Below are 14,308 nucleotides of genomic sequence, written 5' to 3'. Positions count from 1 at the left end.
AATTTTTAATGAGTCCATCTTCTACCGACTTTGCTTTCATGAATAAAAACCAAAATCTTGAATTTGAGGCAAAAATACAATCTTGATCTGGCTCTTTGTGGCCAGTGTGGTGTCCAAACTGTGAGAATCTGTGTAAATACACTCAACAAGCTCTCTCCAGTTTAATGATGACCATCTTTTCTTCACATCCTCTGACATAATGAGGAATACTTAACCATGTATTTCATGTCCGTCCATAAGAATTAGACATACTTAACAAAAAGTTGAAGTGAAATGACTGATTTTAATATGTACTCAACTCAGACACAAACAAGCTGCTCAGTTACACTCATTCATTAAAACCTTAATGAATAGAAGTTTCTTATGGGAAAATCTTGAAGTTTATCCCATAAATCAGTCTGTGGCCTCCTTAGTCTCCATTCAGCTTATGGTGTGTATTTATGGATGTAATATTACAATTATTTGCTTCTGATCACGACCTTGGTTCTTTGCATTAACTGAAATATGAGTGAGTAAGTCTGCTCAACTAGCTCAAGGACGTGGAGCTGACAGAGTATTGATCTGCAGGTATTACTTCTTGTCCACACAGCCAATGCTTCTCAATTCCTGAGCCAAGGTGAGACCATCCATCAGTGACGCATATAGATCAGCAGATATAGCCAACTCTCCCACATCTCCCCCTGTCTCTCTTCCTTCATCACTCCTCTTTCTCACCCCTCAGCTTTGATGGTTTGAGTCTCCTCCTCCTCTCTCTCTCTCTCTCTCTCTCTCTCTCTCTCTCTCTCTCTCTCTCTCTCTCTCTCTCTCTCTCTCTCTCCCTCTCTCTCTCGGTTTGGATAGATGCAGATGTTCCAGCTGACAGGCAGATTATTTGTCATTTTTGGATATTTGGACAATAAGCAAAGTGATCGGATTAAACCTGTGAATTGCATTTGAACCTTAAATCCCCAGAAGCCTCTCAAAGTGACAGTAAAGCGCGGGATGTGGACGTGAGTGCGCGCTGATGCTGGGAGGAGGAAGAGGAGGAGGAGAGAGCTCAGTCAGAGTGGATAGATGCGAGCAGGGACGCAGAGACGCACGGACTTTCTCCTCTTTCCTCGGCCAGTTTGAAGCCCTCACAGACTGACTTTTTTTATGGGACAGAAGTGACATGAAAGCTCAGAAGTCGTAAATGATCTGGGGCTCCGACGCACACACAGGTCCTACAGGTTCGGCGCGGAGGTCTGGTAAGCACTGAAAACATGAAATCCAGGAGTCAGGACCAGAGTTTGTCTGACTCCAGAGAGCTGGACAGATCTTACGACCCGCTTACAGGTAGGTGTAAGCTTTTTAGCATGTCAAATATGATCAATTGAAGCGTAGATTGCTGGCTGTGTTGTTACTTCCAGTGACATCGTGCATCAAACATCGTTGATGAAAGTTTTCTTTCATCAAGTGTGTGTCCTGAATAGAGTAAAGTCATTAAATAAGTACAGTTTCACACGTGATCTTTCAAAATTAGACTTTACTCAATCAGAAAAACGCTAAACACGTTTTAACCCCGTTTCCTCTGTAAACATTTGCTGCAGCAACGGTGATATGATATCTGCATTAAATGTTACAAGACAGAAAGTCTAAGAAGATTAAACAATAACGTGATATCACTCTATACATTCAGCCTGTGTGTGTGTGTGTGTGTGTGTGTGTGTGTGTGTGTGTGTGTGTTAGAGCAGCTCCAAACCAGAGCAGCCTTATTTGCAGGTAGTAGGTAAGTATATATATCTATAGGTAGTAGTGTAGGCTATTCACTCAGTGAATTGCAGCCTTATTTTACAAATATATGTAGATCATCATCACACCAGGTGTTGAATGTTTTTGGGTTTGGAAATGTGCAATCTATAGAAAGCTTTCTTGAAGTATGTGAATGGTTCAAAGTAAATGACACTGCACTACTACACATATTGTAGTTTTCAATAAGGATAAGTGGGTTGGAGATAAAAACAACTCCTCCACATGGCTTGAAGAAGAGCTGAATGTTTGAAACACATTAAAATGACTGCAGTTGTCAGTAAGGCAGGAGATGATTGAATCACAGCAGCAGGACTATTCTGTACTCTAACAGATGTAGATTTGGTTTGAAAGTCTCTGTGTTCTAACATTAATGATGAAACAATTACTCAATTTATCAGTTATTATATGGACAGAAAATCTGCAACAATTTTAAAAACACGGTTTAAGACACTTATCAAGCCAAAAAAATAAAAGTTATGTTTCCAGCTTCTAAAATGTGAATATTTGCTCATTTTGTTTTATTTTATTTATTTATTAATTTTAATTTGATTTATTTGTAAAGGGACTATACATAATATTAAACATACATTTCGCCATTTGATGTATTGTACCAGAGTTAGCTTAAATATAATTTACATCTGCAGTCCCTTGGCTTCTCAGTTTTGTGTTTCTTTAAATTGGAATCTGAACTGCTGCTCAACAAAACTGACAATCATAAGACGTCAGCTTGGGCTCTGAAAACATTTTTTCATTATTGGCAAAACAATTGAATTGATTACATGTAAAACAATTATTGACAGATCAGTCAACAATGAGAATCAGTTGGTCGCAGACCTAAATAAGTTATCATACTATCAATATTGTTCATATTGTGTTTACATGCGTGTTTTCTTGGATTACTTCTGAAAATGCAAACGTCAAAATATGTGGTGATAAATAATTGACTTTGCAGTGATTCATTTTCTCACTCAAAAAAAGCTAGATGTAGTTTATAAAGTCTAAAAGGACATCAGTAGTGTGATCTGCTGTTATAAACAGTTCAGATCAACACGAGAGTAGAGTGCGAGAGTAGAGAGAGAGAGAATACAGAAAAGATAGTCAAGTCAAGAAAAAAGTCCTGGCCATCTCTTTTCATCTAAAATTATACCTGTCAGTGTGTGTTTGTAGTCTAATTAGATCAGTGAGGCTCTTCTCTTTGTCAGATGTGTCATTGTTTCATTTTCCTCACGAGTGCTCGCAAAGACAAAGAGTACAATCACACACCCAAAATAGACATTTCCTTTAAAAATAACTAAATATATGTATGAAAATAAAATAATTCCTTTCATGTTACACACAGTGCTGTTCTGAGTTAGTTCGAAGGATATTTCTGAATGAGTGAATTTGAAGTGGAGGTATTGACAGATAGACGGCTTAAAGATTGTAAAGATGAACATTTATTTAATGATTGATAGTTGTTGCTGGCACAATAGCCAGTGTGATGTGCATTCAGCAGCAGGTTAACCAAACAGTGAACAGGTGCATGAACAGAGAGGCTTTAGGTGACGTTCAGGAGACACAAACAAACCATTTTATTGAAGAGTGAAGCACTGGTGCGTCGTGGGGCTCAATGACCTGAGGCACAAAACTGTGTAACTGCTGCTTTTTCCTGTTTATCTCTTCTGTATCTGACAAAAAAACACCAAACAGTGATGTTAAAAAAACAACATCTTGATGAGGTAACAAACAACAAAAGAAAAAGTCTCTGGTGAGGAGTACATTTAAAAAATGTATCAGCTGTATCTAAAAACCACTCAGACTTAACACAACACATGGTCTCTATGTGCAGCAACTGCTGAAACCCTCATGTTGTTTACTCTCTGTGTTCATACATTATAGATGCTGGATCTTTGTCAAGTCATCACTTTCTACAGTAAACTTCACATGTTACAATGACCCTGACTGACTGCTGCTGTGCTGCATGTGAACCATGACGTCATGCAGACACTCATCTCACAGATCTTTTACATGATGCACATTTTTAAAACTACTAAAGGGTCCAGCAGTGAATCTCGTATCTATTTTTAAGTATTGTCTTCAATGTTGTGGCAGTCTTTACTTGAATACATTGTAGGAGGTTCATGTCAAGTGCACCTGCATTTATGAGTGAACGAACCTGCTTTCCCCCTGTGTGTGTGTGTGTGTGTGTGTGTGTGTGTGTGTGTGTGTGTGTGCGTGTGTGTGTGTGTGTGTGTGTGTGTTTGTGTGTGGGTGTGTGTTTGCACAAGAAAGGAGGCAACACACACACACACACACACACACACATACACACCCACACCCACACACACACACACACACACACACACACACACACACACACACACACACATTTTTTCATGATGTACATTCTTCTCTAAAAATCTTTACACACATAACATAAATGTGCTGTTTATATAACACCATTAAAAAAAAGCTGATTTCAAAATACAGTTTAAACCCCTCTGACTGGAATAGTTTTTATGTTGTAGGAGCCAGCCAGAAATCATCTGATTTGTCTGGACTGATGAGGGATGTTGTATTACCATCAATGTTGTGTAACGAATAATCAAAGCTGAATCTGCGAGACTGACGAGGTCGCATGGGAGCACATGAGTGTGTAATTGTGTGTGTGTGTGTGTGTGTGTGTGTGTGTGTGTGTGTGTGTGTGTGTGTGTGTGTGTGTGTGTGTGTGTGTGTGTGTGTGTGTGTGTGTGTGTGTCCGTGGCTTCTATCTGAGCCATGTCTTTCTGGGGATTATGTTAAGCACAGAGGCTGTTGCCCGGGCAACATTAGCTTACAAACATTCATTTAGCACTACATGACCCTCCTTAAAAAGCCACAACCTCCCAAAGTAAACACAAAATACTAAAAATCACACACGCACGCTCGCATGCACACACACATTTGATTTAGGATGATGATAAGAAAAAGTTGTAATTCTGAGAGTTGTCACAAATGAATTAATGGTTAAAAAATTGGACTTTTCACAGTAGACATTTTGACTTGTAATAGCAGGAAAAGCACAAGTGTTACTAATAACAGTAACAATGGCTCTGTTGAATTCAAATGTCAGAACGCACAGTAGCAGGACCCTTTATCATCATGCCGATATGTCATTTCTTTCTGCTTATAATCGGGAACTCTAGGAATGTTTTTGAGGAAAGTTTTCGTTGTTCATTATCACCAAAGAAGACACTATGGTTGTAGCCTCTGTATGGTGATGACCTCCTGGTTTTTTTTCTAGTAAGATGATGAGATGAGAGATGTTTCTGAAACAGTAATCATACTAGTTGCTCATTGTTTCAGGAAAACCAGGCAAAAATATTGATTATACATTAAATATGCATGTGAATATGCTGCCTTGATCTTAAATTCTTCCAATATCTGACTGAATTTCTCTCTGAAGTCAATATACTATATAGTCAAAATACTATGTTTTTGTAGAAAAAAAACATTCAAAGGCTTATTTATTATGCCGTGTTCACATCATATAGGACGGATGACAGCGATGGGAAGACTCCCGTGTTAAATCACATCATCAAGACAGTTACAGAATTGGTGGTGTTAGCTTTAAAATACTGAACAATAGAATAACATATCTAATGTGATGTAGGTTTAATTATGTTGGTCTATGGCTGATGCGAGGCATCCATATTTGTTTGCTTCTCTTTATTATTAACTGCCAAGTGAGATATATCAGAGCTCATAACACAGAAGCCCATAATTACAATAACTCTGAATGCAACATTATGCTTCCTTCAAAAGTTTACCAGACCTGAGAGTTTCGGTTGGAAACAAATATCCTGATATATTGATAAAAACCCAATGAAATGAAAGTATTTATATAATATTCTTCAAAATCTGTAGTGTTCACAAGACTTTCTCAAATAAACACTTTTGTAAAACTTCTGTGAAGTTATATGAAGATGACCGAAGTGAAGCCTCCATCTTGACCCTAAAAACTTTTGTAAGAGCCTGTCCTTTTGTTCTCTCATGTGAAAGTCTTCATTCTCTTTCTTCCCTTTCTCCACACTTGACAATACTTTCAGTCTGAGTTGTTTGTGTTTGTGGACAAAAGAGTCTTTTATATGTGTTAATAGCAGCAGGGAAGAGTGTATTGATCTGCCCGAGGAGACTTCATTTGGTAAAATTGATTCACACCGTCCAGTCACCCAGAGGGTCTGTGTTCATTTTGTTCTCGACTGTTAAATGCTACTTCTAAAGCACCTTGAATTAGTTTGTTATCCTAGAAGACACAAGCTTTTAAAAGCTCTACTGTCTCTCTAAGAACAACCTCTGCTGACTGCTGTTACTACCCTCAGAAGGCATTTCAGTAACTTAGAAACTGTCTGTGATCAATGACCTGCACTCTGTCACATTTAAAAATATCAGACAGCTTTGGAGAGGTGGAGAAAGAAAGAAATCAGCAGGGATGATTTTTCATTTTCTCTTTTGTAAACAAAACAAAACATTTCACTGTTTTATTTTCCTGCATCTAAAAGCTCAGATGTGTCATCCTCGTTGTCTGTGCGTGTGTGTGTGTGTGTGTGTGTGTGTGTGTGTGTGTGTGTGTGTGTGTGTGTGTGTGGTGTGTGTGTGTGTGTGTGTGTGTGTGATTGAAGCTCTGTAAAGCCTTGTTTGTTTTTCCGTTGTCGTGCAGCTGCTGCATGTGAAAGTTTGACTGACATATCCTCAGTGTCCATCGTCACTGATGCCCATGATAAGCACACTTGAGGTAACGGTCATACACACACAATCACACTCGCAATTTCAGTTAATGTCACTTTCTGTTTAAAATAAAACACAGAATAAATGAACAAAGTAACAGATCTGGCAGAAGTGGCAGATCTGATTTTAATGTTTGCATGATAAAACACAAAAAAGGAAGTCAGAAGTGGATCCCACCTTTCATTATTCTCTTTAACTTTTGTTGTGTGTTTTTAATGCTGCAACACTTTGAGTTCCACTATGGATGAAAATTGGGGTATAAATCAAATGTATTATTATTATAATTAGCATTAGCAAAACATTTACAGTAATCCCAGTGTTGCAGAGATTATTGTTATACATTTCTAAGGTGTGAATCCACTCATTTTCATTCTATGTCTCAACTGCAGCTGTTGTGTGTAAGAGTGACATCCCACTGAACATAATGACACCATTATTAAATTATTTACTTATTTTGTTGTTATTAAACTTATCAGTTTGTGATTATGCCAGTGGTCTCTCTATTCCTGTTACAATGAGGTTCCCATTGATTTTGTGTGTTGTCAGAAAATCAAACACAGAAGACTAATGTGTCTTATATACAGACAGATGTGTTATTTTTTACAGGTTGTCTCTGTAGGTGTCAGAGGGAGAGGAGGAGGTGTGTCATCAGTTCTGCTTTAAAAACATCCAACAGGTTTCTTCACCTGTCTGCAGTGATGCTCATTGTCTTTTCTCTGAGTTGGAGACTTTCTCCAGATCAGTGTAATCTGACTGTAGTTCAACACTGACCTCTGCTGGCCGGAAGGGGACATGACATTTTGGAGATGTCCCTAATTTTGGACAAGATATTACGCTTTTTGAGCTAATAGGCATTTTTAACAGCACACATTGTGACTCGTTATAGTAAGAAAAGCACAGGTGATGATGACTTTGTTCTTTGAAAAAATAATATTGGAAATATTGTTTTACTTTTATTGTGTGTGCTCTGTGGTTAGTTGTAGGTGCTGCACCTCACATCTATCTCTTTGTTCTTTGGTTGTCTGTGCGTTTGGCTTTGGATAAGAGAGACTACAAAACAAGATGTCTTCAGTAATTGAAAGCACGAGAGACCCTTAACCAGAACACAAAGAGAATTGAGGAGCAGGCAAAGTTTCAGAATAGATGAGATTTTTCTGCAGCAGGTGTTTCTACCCCCTGATGCTCCCGCTGGTGGAGGAGGTGGGAGCTGAGCTGGGATAGAAAAGAGGAAAGGTCTACATCAAGCTCATTTAGACAGTGATTTACTACACATTGCAATCCATTACATTAGGATCATTCAATGCAGCTTTGGAGAAGTTCACAATGATGTGTTGTTGGCTGCTGGTTGTGTGTTGGACTTGCAGACAGAGACAGGCGGCTGGTTGTAGGTGCGTTGCAGAGAATCCTGAATGTTTCTTTAAAAGGTCAAGTGACAAAGTTGTGTTGTGGTGTCCATAAAAGCCAGCAGACCGTGATGGTGGTTGTCTGGTCTCTTTATTATTACAAAAGGAGTTGACTACTGTGTGTGTGTGTGTGTGTGTGTGTGTGTGTGTGTGTGTGTGTGTGTGTGTGTGTGTGTGTGTGTGTGTGTGTGTGTGTGTGTTTTAATGTGTAAATATTTCTCAACTCTCCTGTCCTTGTCACTATCAGTTTACTTTCGCATTTAGCAGAACAGACTTAGCAGAAATTGGATATAATACTCATGAGTATGTTTGTTTAACCCTTAACCCCTAATAGCTACATAGGAAGCAGGTCCTCTTACACGGAGGCCACCATGTTGTACTCCCATGTTTCTACAGTAGCCCAGAATGGACAAACCTTTTGTGTTTTCTCCAAGAAATAGTTGTTATTATGTAGAATGTGCTTATTTGTTTTATTGCTGAGAGTTAGATGAAGTCAGTCTCACTCATGTCTGAATGGTACATATGTGGCAACAGCCAGGAGATGGTTAACTTACCTTAACTTAACATAGCGCCAAAGGTAACAAATCCCTCCTACCAGCACCTCTAAAGTTCACTTATTAAAGCCTTTTCAATACACACAAAAACTGAATTGTAAAAACAAGAAATTGTGCTTTTATGTGGCTTTATGTGCTGGACTATTTTTAGGCCAGGCTAGGTAACATCCTGGAGGCAGACACAGTCTGAATATTTTAGGCAGGCAAACATCGCAGCTTCAATAAGGAATCAGAGCGAGATGATAGAGAATATATACTGTATGATACTTCCAGACAGTGTGTAATAATATGATTATATTCATTTGATTTTAAAACCTGTAAAGATACTTACGCCTTTGACATTTTTTTGTCAAAGGCTTTAACTTATTCAATGTTTGAATTCTCCAACGCAGAAAAAAATTAATCAAATAAAAGTCCTATGGTGCAGAAATTTATCTTTTCCTTTTCCACATGTTTCGTACATGTAATACCTAAGGTTATATATGTAAAACAGTGCACTCTTATAATCACACATGGGATTGGCCAAATGTTTGGTATCAGAAGAAAGAAATATAGATAGAAATATAAATAAAACAATAACTATAATCATCTAATTTTTTAAACTTACTGTTTTTCAAAAATAAAAAATGAAGGCTAACTCACACACTAAATACAAAATCACTCTGCACTTTCACCTCATTTTGATCAGAGAAGGTCGGCCATAAAGGCGCCAGTATTTTGAGAAGAAAAGAACTCACACTGATGATAATTAAAATGAACTACTGCTTTAACATGATCCTTTTCTATAAATCTGGAGAAACTTGAATGATTTCGGACATTTAAGCCACACTCTCTGACCTCTGCATCTCAGAGCTTCAGTCTTGTGTGGTTTCATCAGACCTCACATGCTGTATGCTGTCCAAACAGCTCTGATCTGATGGGTCACTGGTTCAAAACCAGGTCAGCAAACTCATTTCCGCGCACTAATTTGCATGAACAAGTGATTCAAAGTATTTGAGTGTAGTTTGGCTCTAGTTTTTACATGGTGTAGATCGCTCTGTCTGTGTCTAATCTGTGCTGTGATTGGTTGTTTCCAGGTAATCCACCATCCAAACCCAATAAAAAGACCATAAAGCAGCGGTTCCTCAAACTGCTGCCCTGCTGTCAGTCTGACTCCAGCCCTTCAATTAATCAAAGCAAGTGTCACAACACACTCTCTTCCATCATTCAGAATATAAATTGATAATAACTGCATGGAAAATGTTAACAGAGATCCTGTTAAACATATTTTCTTCCCACTTTCTGGGCCCAGTGTTTGATGTACACTCTGTTGTATCTGAGGGAGTCACTATTTTGTTTCTCTCTCTGTCCCCACATACAGCGAGTGAGATTGATGAGAGTGAACAGTCAATAGTGCGTTATAGACCGGAGGGGCTGGACCGTCTCGTACAAAAGACCAACTTCAACAAAAAAGAGCTGCAGATCCTCTACCGTGGATTCAAAAATGTCAGTGAATGTTTGATTCCTGTACTCTTGAATATCCACCATATATCTGCATGTATGTGTCTGTGTGTCTGTGTGTGTGTGTGTGTGGGAGCATGTGAGTGGTTTTTTTGACATGATAGTCTTTTGATTTCCACAGGAGTGTCCCACTGGTGCTGTGAATGAGGAGACTTTTAAAGGCATCTACGCCCAGTTCTTCCCCCTGGGAGGTCAGTCAGACTCTTTACTTTCATCCTGTGTTTTCATCTTTATTTAAACAACATTCCACCAGCATCTCTCCAACACCAAAATATAAAATTGTAAAACTGTGAAAACAAATGTGTGTAGAAAAAAATGCAGTTTTAGCAGAATGGCAGTCATGCAGCAGCAGGGGTTAGGGTTAGGGTTAACCCGGTGGACTGAAGGCTCACTTGGACTGACATCTGCCCAGCACATAAAATTCTTGATCCAAGACATCTTACCCAGCCCATCAAACCTCCAGCTCTTGGACAAGGTTGACACAACTTCTTGTCGTCTCTGCTCTGGGAGAGAGACACTCAAACACATCCTGAGCAGATGCCCAAAGGCCCTCGGGGATGATCACTGCCGCTGGCATCATGACCAGGTGCTGAAGGCAGTGGCCTAAAGTGTCTCCTTAGGCATAACAAACAGCACTGCCACCAGAAAGCAGATGACATTCATCAAGGCAGAAAAGTAGCCCAAGCCACAACCAAAGTTTCTGTGGGTGCACTTACTACCACACAGGGACTCTTGGAGGAATGCTGTGAACAGGCGATGAGCACACTGCCACCCAGTGGAAGTATGTGGCGAAAGATTAGCCAGCTACTCTCTGTACAGAGTCTACACCCAGCTGGGCATGAGCATGCCTCTGAAGAGAGTAAGGGAGGCAGCAGAAAGAGCCTTTAGATGGCTGTGGATAAAGAGAGGTGATCCATGGACTAATGCTGCTGGGACACAAGTTGGGGACTGATCAACCACGACTGGGTCACCTAGGCAAGGGTGTATGATGTTGTGAGACCCAAAACACCCAGTGAACCCAGGAAACAATACTGATGAGGCGCCCAGAGCATCTGTAGGATGTATCTTTCACATGGAAAATAAATGACTACACACAAAGGCAAAAAAGTGAAACTCTCTACACTGAAATGTCTCATTAGTAAATCCAAAATTTAAATGTGTTTGTGTATAATTTGAGTTTCAGTTTTCTGCTTTGAATCTATTATGATGTCAATTGCTCACAAAGGCTGTACTATTTTCATTGTGTAACCTCACTGTTGATATCATTTGTGCATACATTTTATATAGACATGCATATAGTCTTTTTCTATCACTACAAATCTTTTCTACAACTTTGCAAACACGAACTTCTCATCTTTTCACAGGTTTACAAAGAGCAATATACAACCACAGGCGTCAAACACACACTTGGCTCTCTCTATACTTAAATGTGATGTATTTAAATCATATTCTGGTTTGCTGCTTATTTCCTCTGCAGAATGATCCCTTTATCTTCTCTTTATTCCAGATTCAAATATGTACGCACACTTCTTGTTTGAAGCCTTTGACACACATAATAACGGAGCTGTCAACTTCGAGGTAAGATAAACATCCCTTCACTCTTTCACCCCTTTTTAAAATAATTTGACTCTGTTCTTTAATTGTCTTCTTGTTTTCTGCTGTAGGATTTTGTTGTAAGTCTGTCTATCATCTTGCGAGGCTCCATCACTGATAAACTCAACTGGGCCTTTAACATGTACGATCTCAACAAAGACGGCTGCATCACTAGAGAGGTACTTATATCATTTAATTCTCTTTTCTTGCTTTGTGTTTGGGAAGTTGTGTACTTTGTGAGAAGTTCTGCTGTATAATGTATTATTCTGATTTCTTTTCCTTCCTTCTCTCTGTCCAGGAGATGACAAACATCATGCACTCCATATATGATATGATGGGGAAATATACTTACCCTTGCATGAAGGATGATACTCCCAAGGATCATGTTGACAGCTTCTTCCAGGTAAACACACAGAATTGATCAAACCAACACACTCCACATCTCCCAACACTAAACTTAAAGTGTGTCAAAGCATTTGAACAAATGAGCCATGCACTTCCTTAAGAAAAAGACTGAAATTCAAATATTCATAAAAATAGACCTCAATCACTGTATGTTGTTTGGTCTTACTTAACCTGTGGAGTTTTGACCACTAGTTGCACAATTTGTTATGTGCATGAGCAACACATGAGTTTCTCATCAAGTGGTGCAAGTTTCAGGCTGTGCTCATAAGCATGCTGGGAAACTATGTTTACAATGTTTTACAGGGTTAAAGAAATTGCATTCAGCATGTTTGTTAGGCAATTACAATACAACAAACAAATGTACAACTCATTTAATACTCCTGGATGCATTCTTTAAGTTACCATATGAAACATCCACGACTCTGTGTCATATTTTTTCCAGAAAATGGACAAGAACAATGATGGAGTGGTCACCATCGAGGAGTTCTTGGAGACATGTCAAAAGGTCTTCTGGATTGACTACTCTCAACAATACTTCAAACGCACATATTTAATGATGATGATGATCAAAATGAAAACTTCATCTCAAATTAATATTTTTTCATCTTTCCATCCAGGATGAGAACATCATACAGTCCATGCACATGTTTGACAATGTGATCTAAGGCTTGTTGGATGCAGACATGAGTTTCCCACCTACATGGAGCTCCACAGTACTTCAGCCGCCGGCCAGTGTGGGAATGATTTTTGGGCTTATAGCAGTGCAGGTCATGCACAACAATCATCAGTTTCCCCACTGGAGTCCAGTCAGGGTGTATTCTGTTGTTTCAAGACCTTGTTTCATGATTGAATGATCTCGTACATCGTTTTGAACGAGTGTACTTAATGCTGTGCAAAAGCAGCTCAATAACAATAAGCATCAGTGAAAAGATGCCTAGAAAAATACAACAGATATGCACAATAAGCAACTGCAACTTCATCCCAACTTCACCCACACAAATGATTATTAACTTTTAAAATACGTTTTCTCAATTGCATGTATCAAACACATGAGAGAGAGAGAGAGAGAGAGAGAGAGAGAGAGAGAGAGAGAGAGAGAGAGAGAGAGGGAGAGAGATAGAGAGAGAGAGAGAGAGAGAGAGAGAGAGAGAGAGAGAGAGAGACTGAATGTACAGACACATGCTTTCTATACTCAGTCACACTACAATGAGGGACGGCTCTAATAAAGGGATGAAGTCTGAAATCAAGCAATAATCTTACAATAACGTGATATCAAATCTTCTCTGTCCTCAGTGTCCCCACATTTTATTATGTGTATTGTGTCTGCATGATGTGTGTGTTTTGACTGGCCATTGAAATGTTTAATTAAAGTGTGAATATATTTTCTATATGGACATGTTAACAATGATGATGACTGAATAAAACCACACAGCCTCAAACATGTCAGAGTCTAGTATATTGGGCTGGTTTGTACCATGAATCAAAGAGGAGATCAAGTTTAGAGGATTAATATGGAAATGTTTTGGTCATTTCAGAACAAGTTGGTAAATGAAAGGGAACAAAATAAGGTACTCAGATGCTGGTTCAGAAAATAGCAATAATAAAACAAAAAAATCAGAAGACACATTATAATAAAAAGTCAGTAAGTATATAAATATGAATAAGTGTGAGGGGAGATAAACTGTTAGCCAAGTGGCCTCAATTGCACATTCCCATTATTAACAGAAGTAATAAGGAGGTCTTCAATTGTAATTCATTTGAGTACCAAAGAAAAATCTAGCAGAGCCAGACAGTGCAGTAAAAAAGAGAAGAGTTCAAGAAAATGATGAAGATGATGTGAACACACTTTAAGCTATTTTGCTCCATCTAAAATATCTCTTAGATGAAGCATATCCATGAGAACAAATATAAATAAGACAAACGGTTAGAGAGGGAGGGAAAGGTAAAAGAAACTGTGAGAGACAAACCAGAAAATTGCACACACAAAAAAACAGAACTGGGTCAGAAATTGATTGATCCATCACAAAGTTGTTAAAGGTGCAAAGAAAGAGCTGCAGGGAAAACTATTTGATGAAGGAAAACGAGGATGTGGAAAGAAATTTCTGCAGGGCAGAAAAACACACAAAGGCTGAAGCAATAAGAAAAATATCTGAGCAGCTTGAATTACAAGACTATGTCAAGTACATTAGTAACACAAAGACCTCATCTTAATGTACGACACAAACACTGAATTGATGAAAAGACAGAGAGGAAAGATTGACTCCAAAGAGTCAAAAAGGAAACAACCGCTCGGGTCAGTAGTCAGTTCCTTTCCTCACAGCACCACTCACCTCCAAA

General features: G+C 38.8%; 1 protein-coding gene across 7 annotated transcripts; it reads left to right on the top strand.

Annotated features, from left to right (window-relative positions):
* The first annotated feature begins 1,241 nt into the window (after positions 1 to 1,241).
* On the top strand, positions 1,242 to 12,636 carry LOC133989886 (Kv channel-interacting protein 2-like). Of its 7 annotated transcripts, XM_062428179.1 has the most exons (10): positions 1,242 to 1,314; positions 3,884 to 3,886; positions 9,550 to 9,652; positions 9,838 to 9,958; positions 10,095 to 10,164; positions 11,481 to 11,551; positions 11,638 to 11,745; positions 11,865 to 11,969; positions 12,414 to 12,476; positions 12,589 to 12,636. In XM_062428179.1, exons 1-10 carry the CDS (start codon positions 1,242 to 1,244, stop codon positions 12,634 to 12,636), a joined length of 765 nt encoding a protein of 254 aa, XP_062284163.1. The 7 variants fall into 7 exon arrangements, with proteins under 7 accessions (XP_062284163.1, XP_062284161.1, XP_062284164.1 ...); XM_062428177.1 differs by lacking the exon at positions 3,884 to 3,886 and having other exon boundaries at positions 9,550 to 9,648; positions 9,798 to 9,958; XM_062428180.1 differs by lacking the exon at positions 3,884 to 3,886.
* The last annotated feature ends 1,672 nt before the right edge of the window (positions 12,637 to 14,308 follow it).

Source organism: Scomber scombrus, chromosome 2 (genome assembly GCF_963691925.1).
Source record: "Scomber scombrus chromosome 2, fScoSco1.1, whole genome shotgun sequence".
NCBI lineage: Eukaryota > Metazoa > Chordata > Actinopteri > Scombriformes > Scombridae > Scomber > Scomber scombrus.
This window is presented reverse-complemented; position numbering and strand designations above follow the sequence as displayed.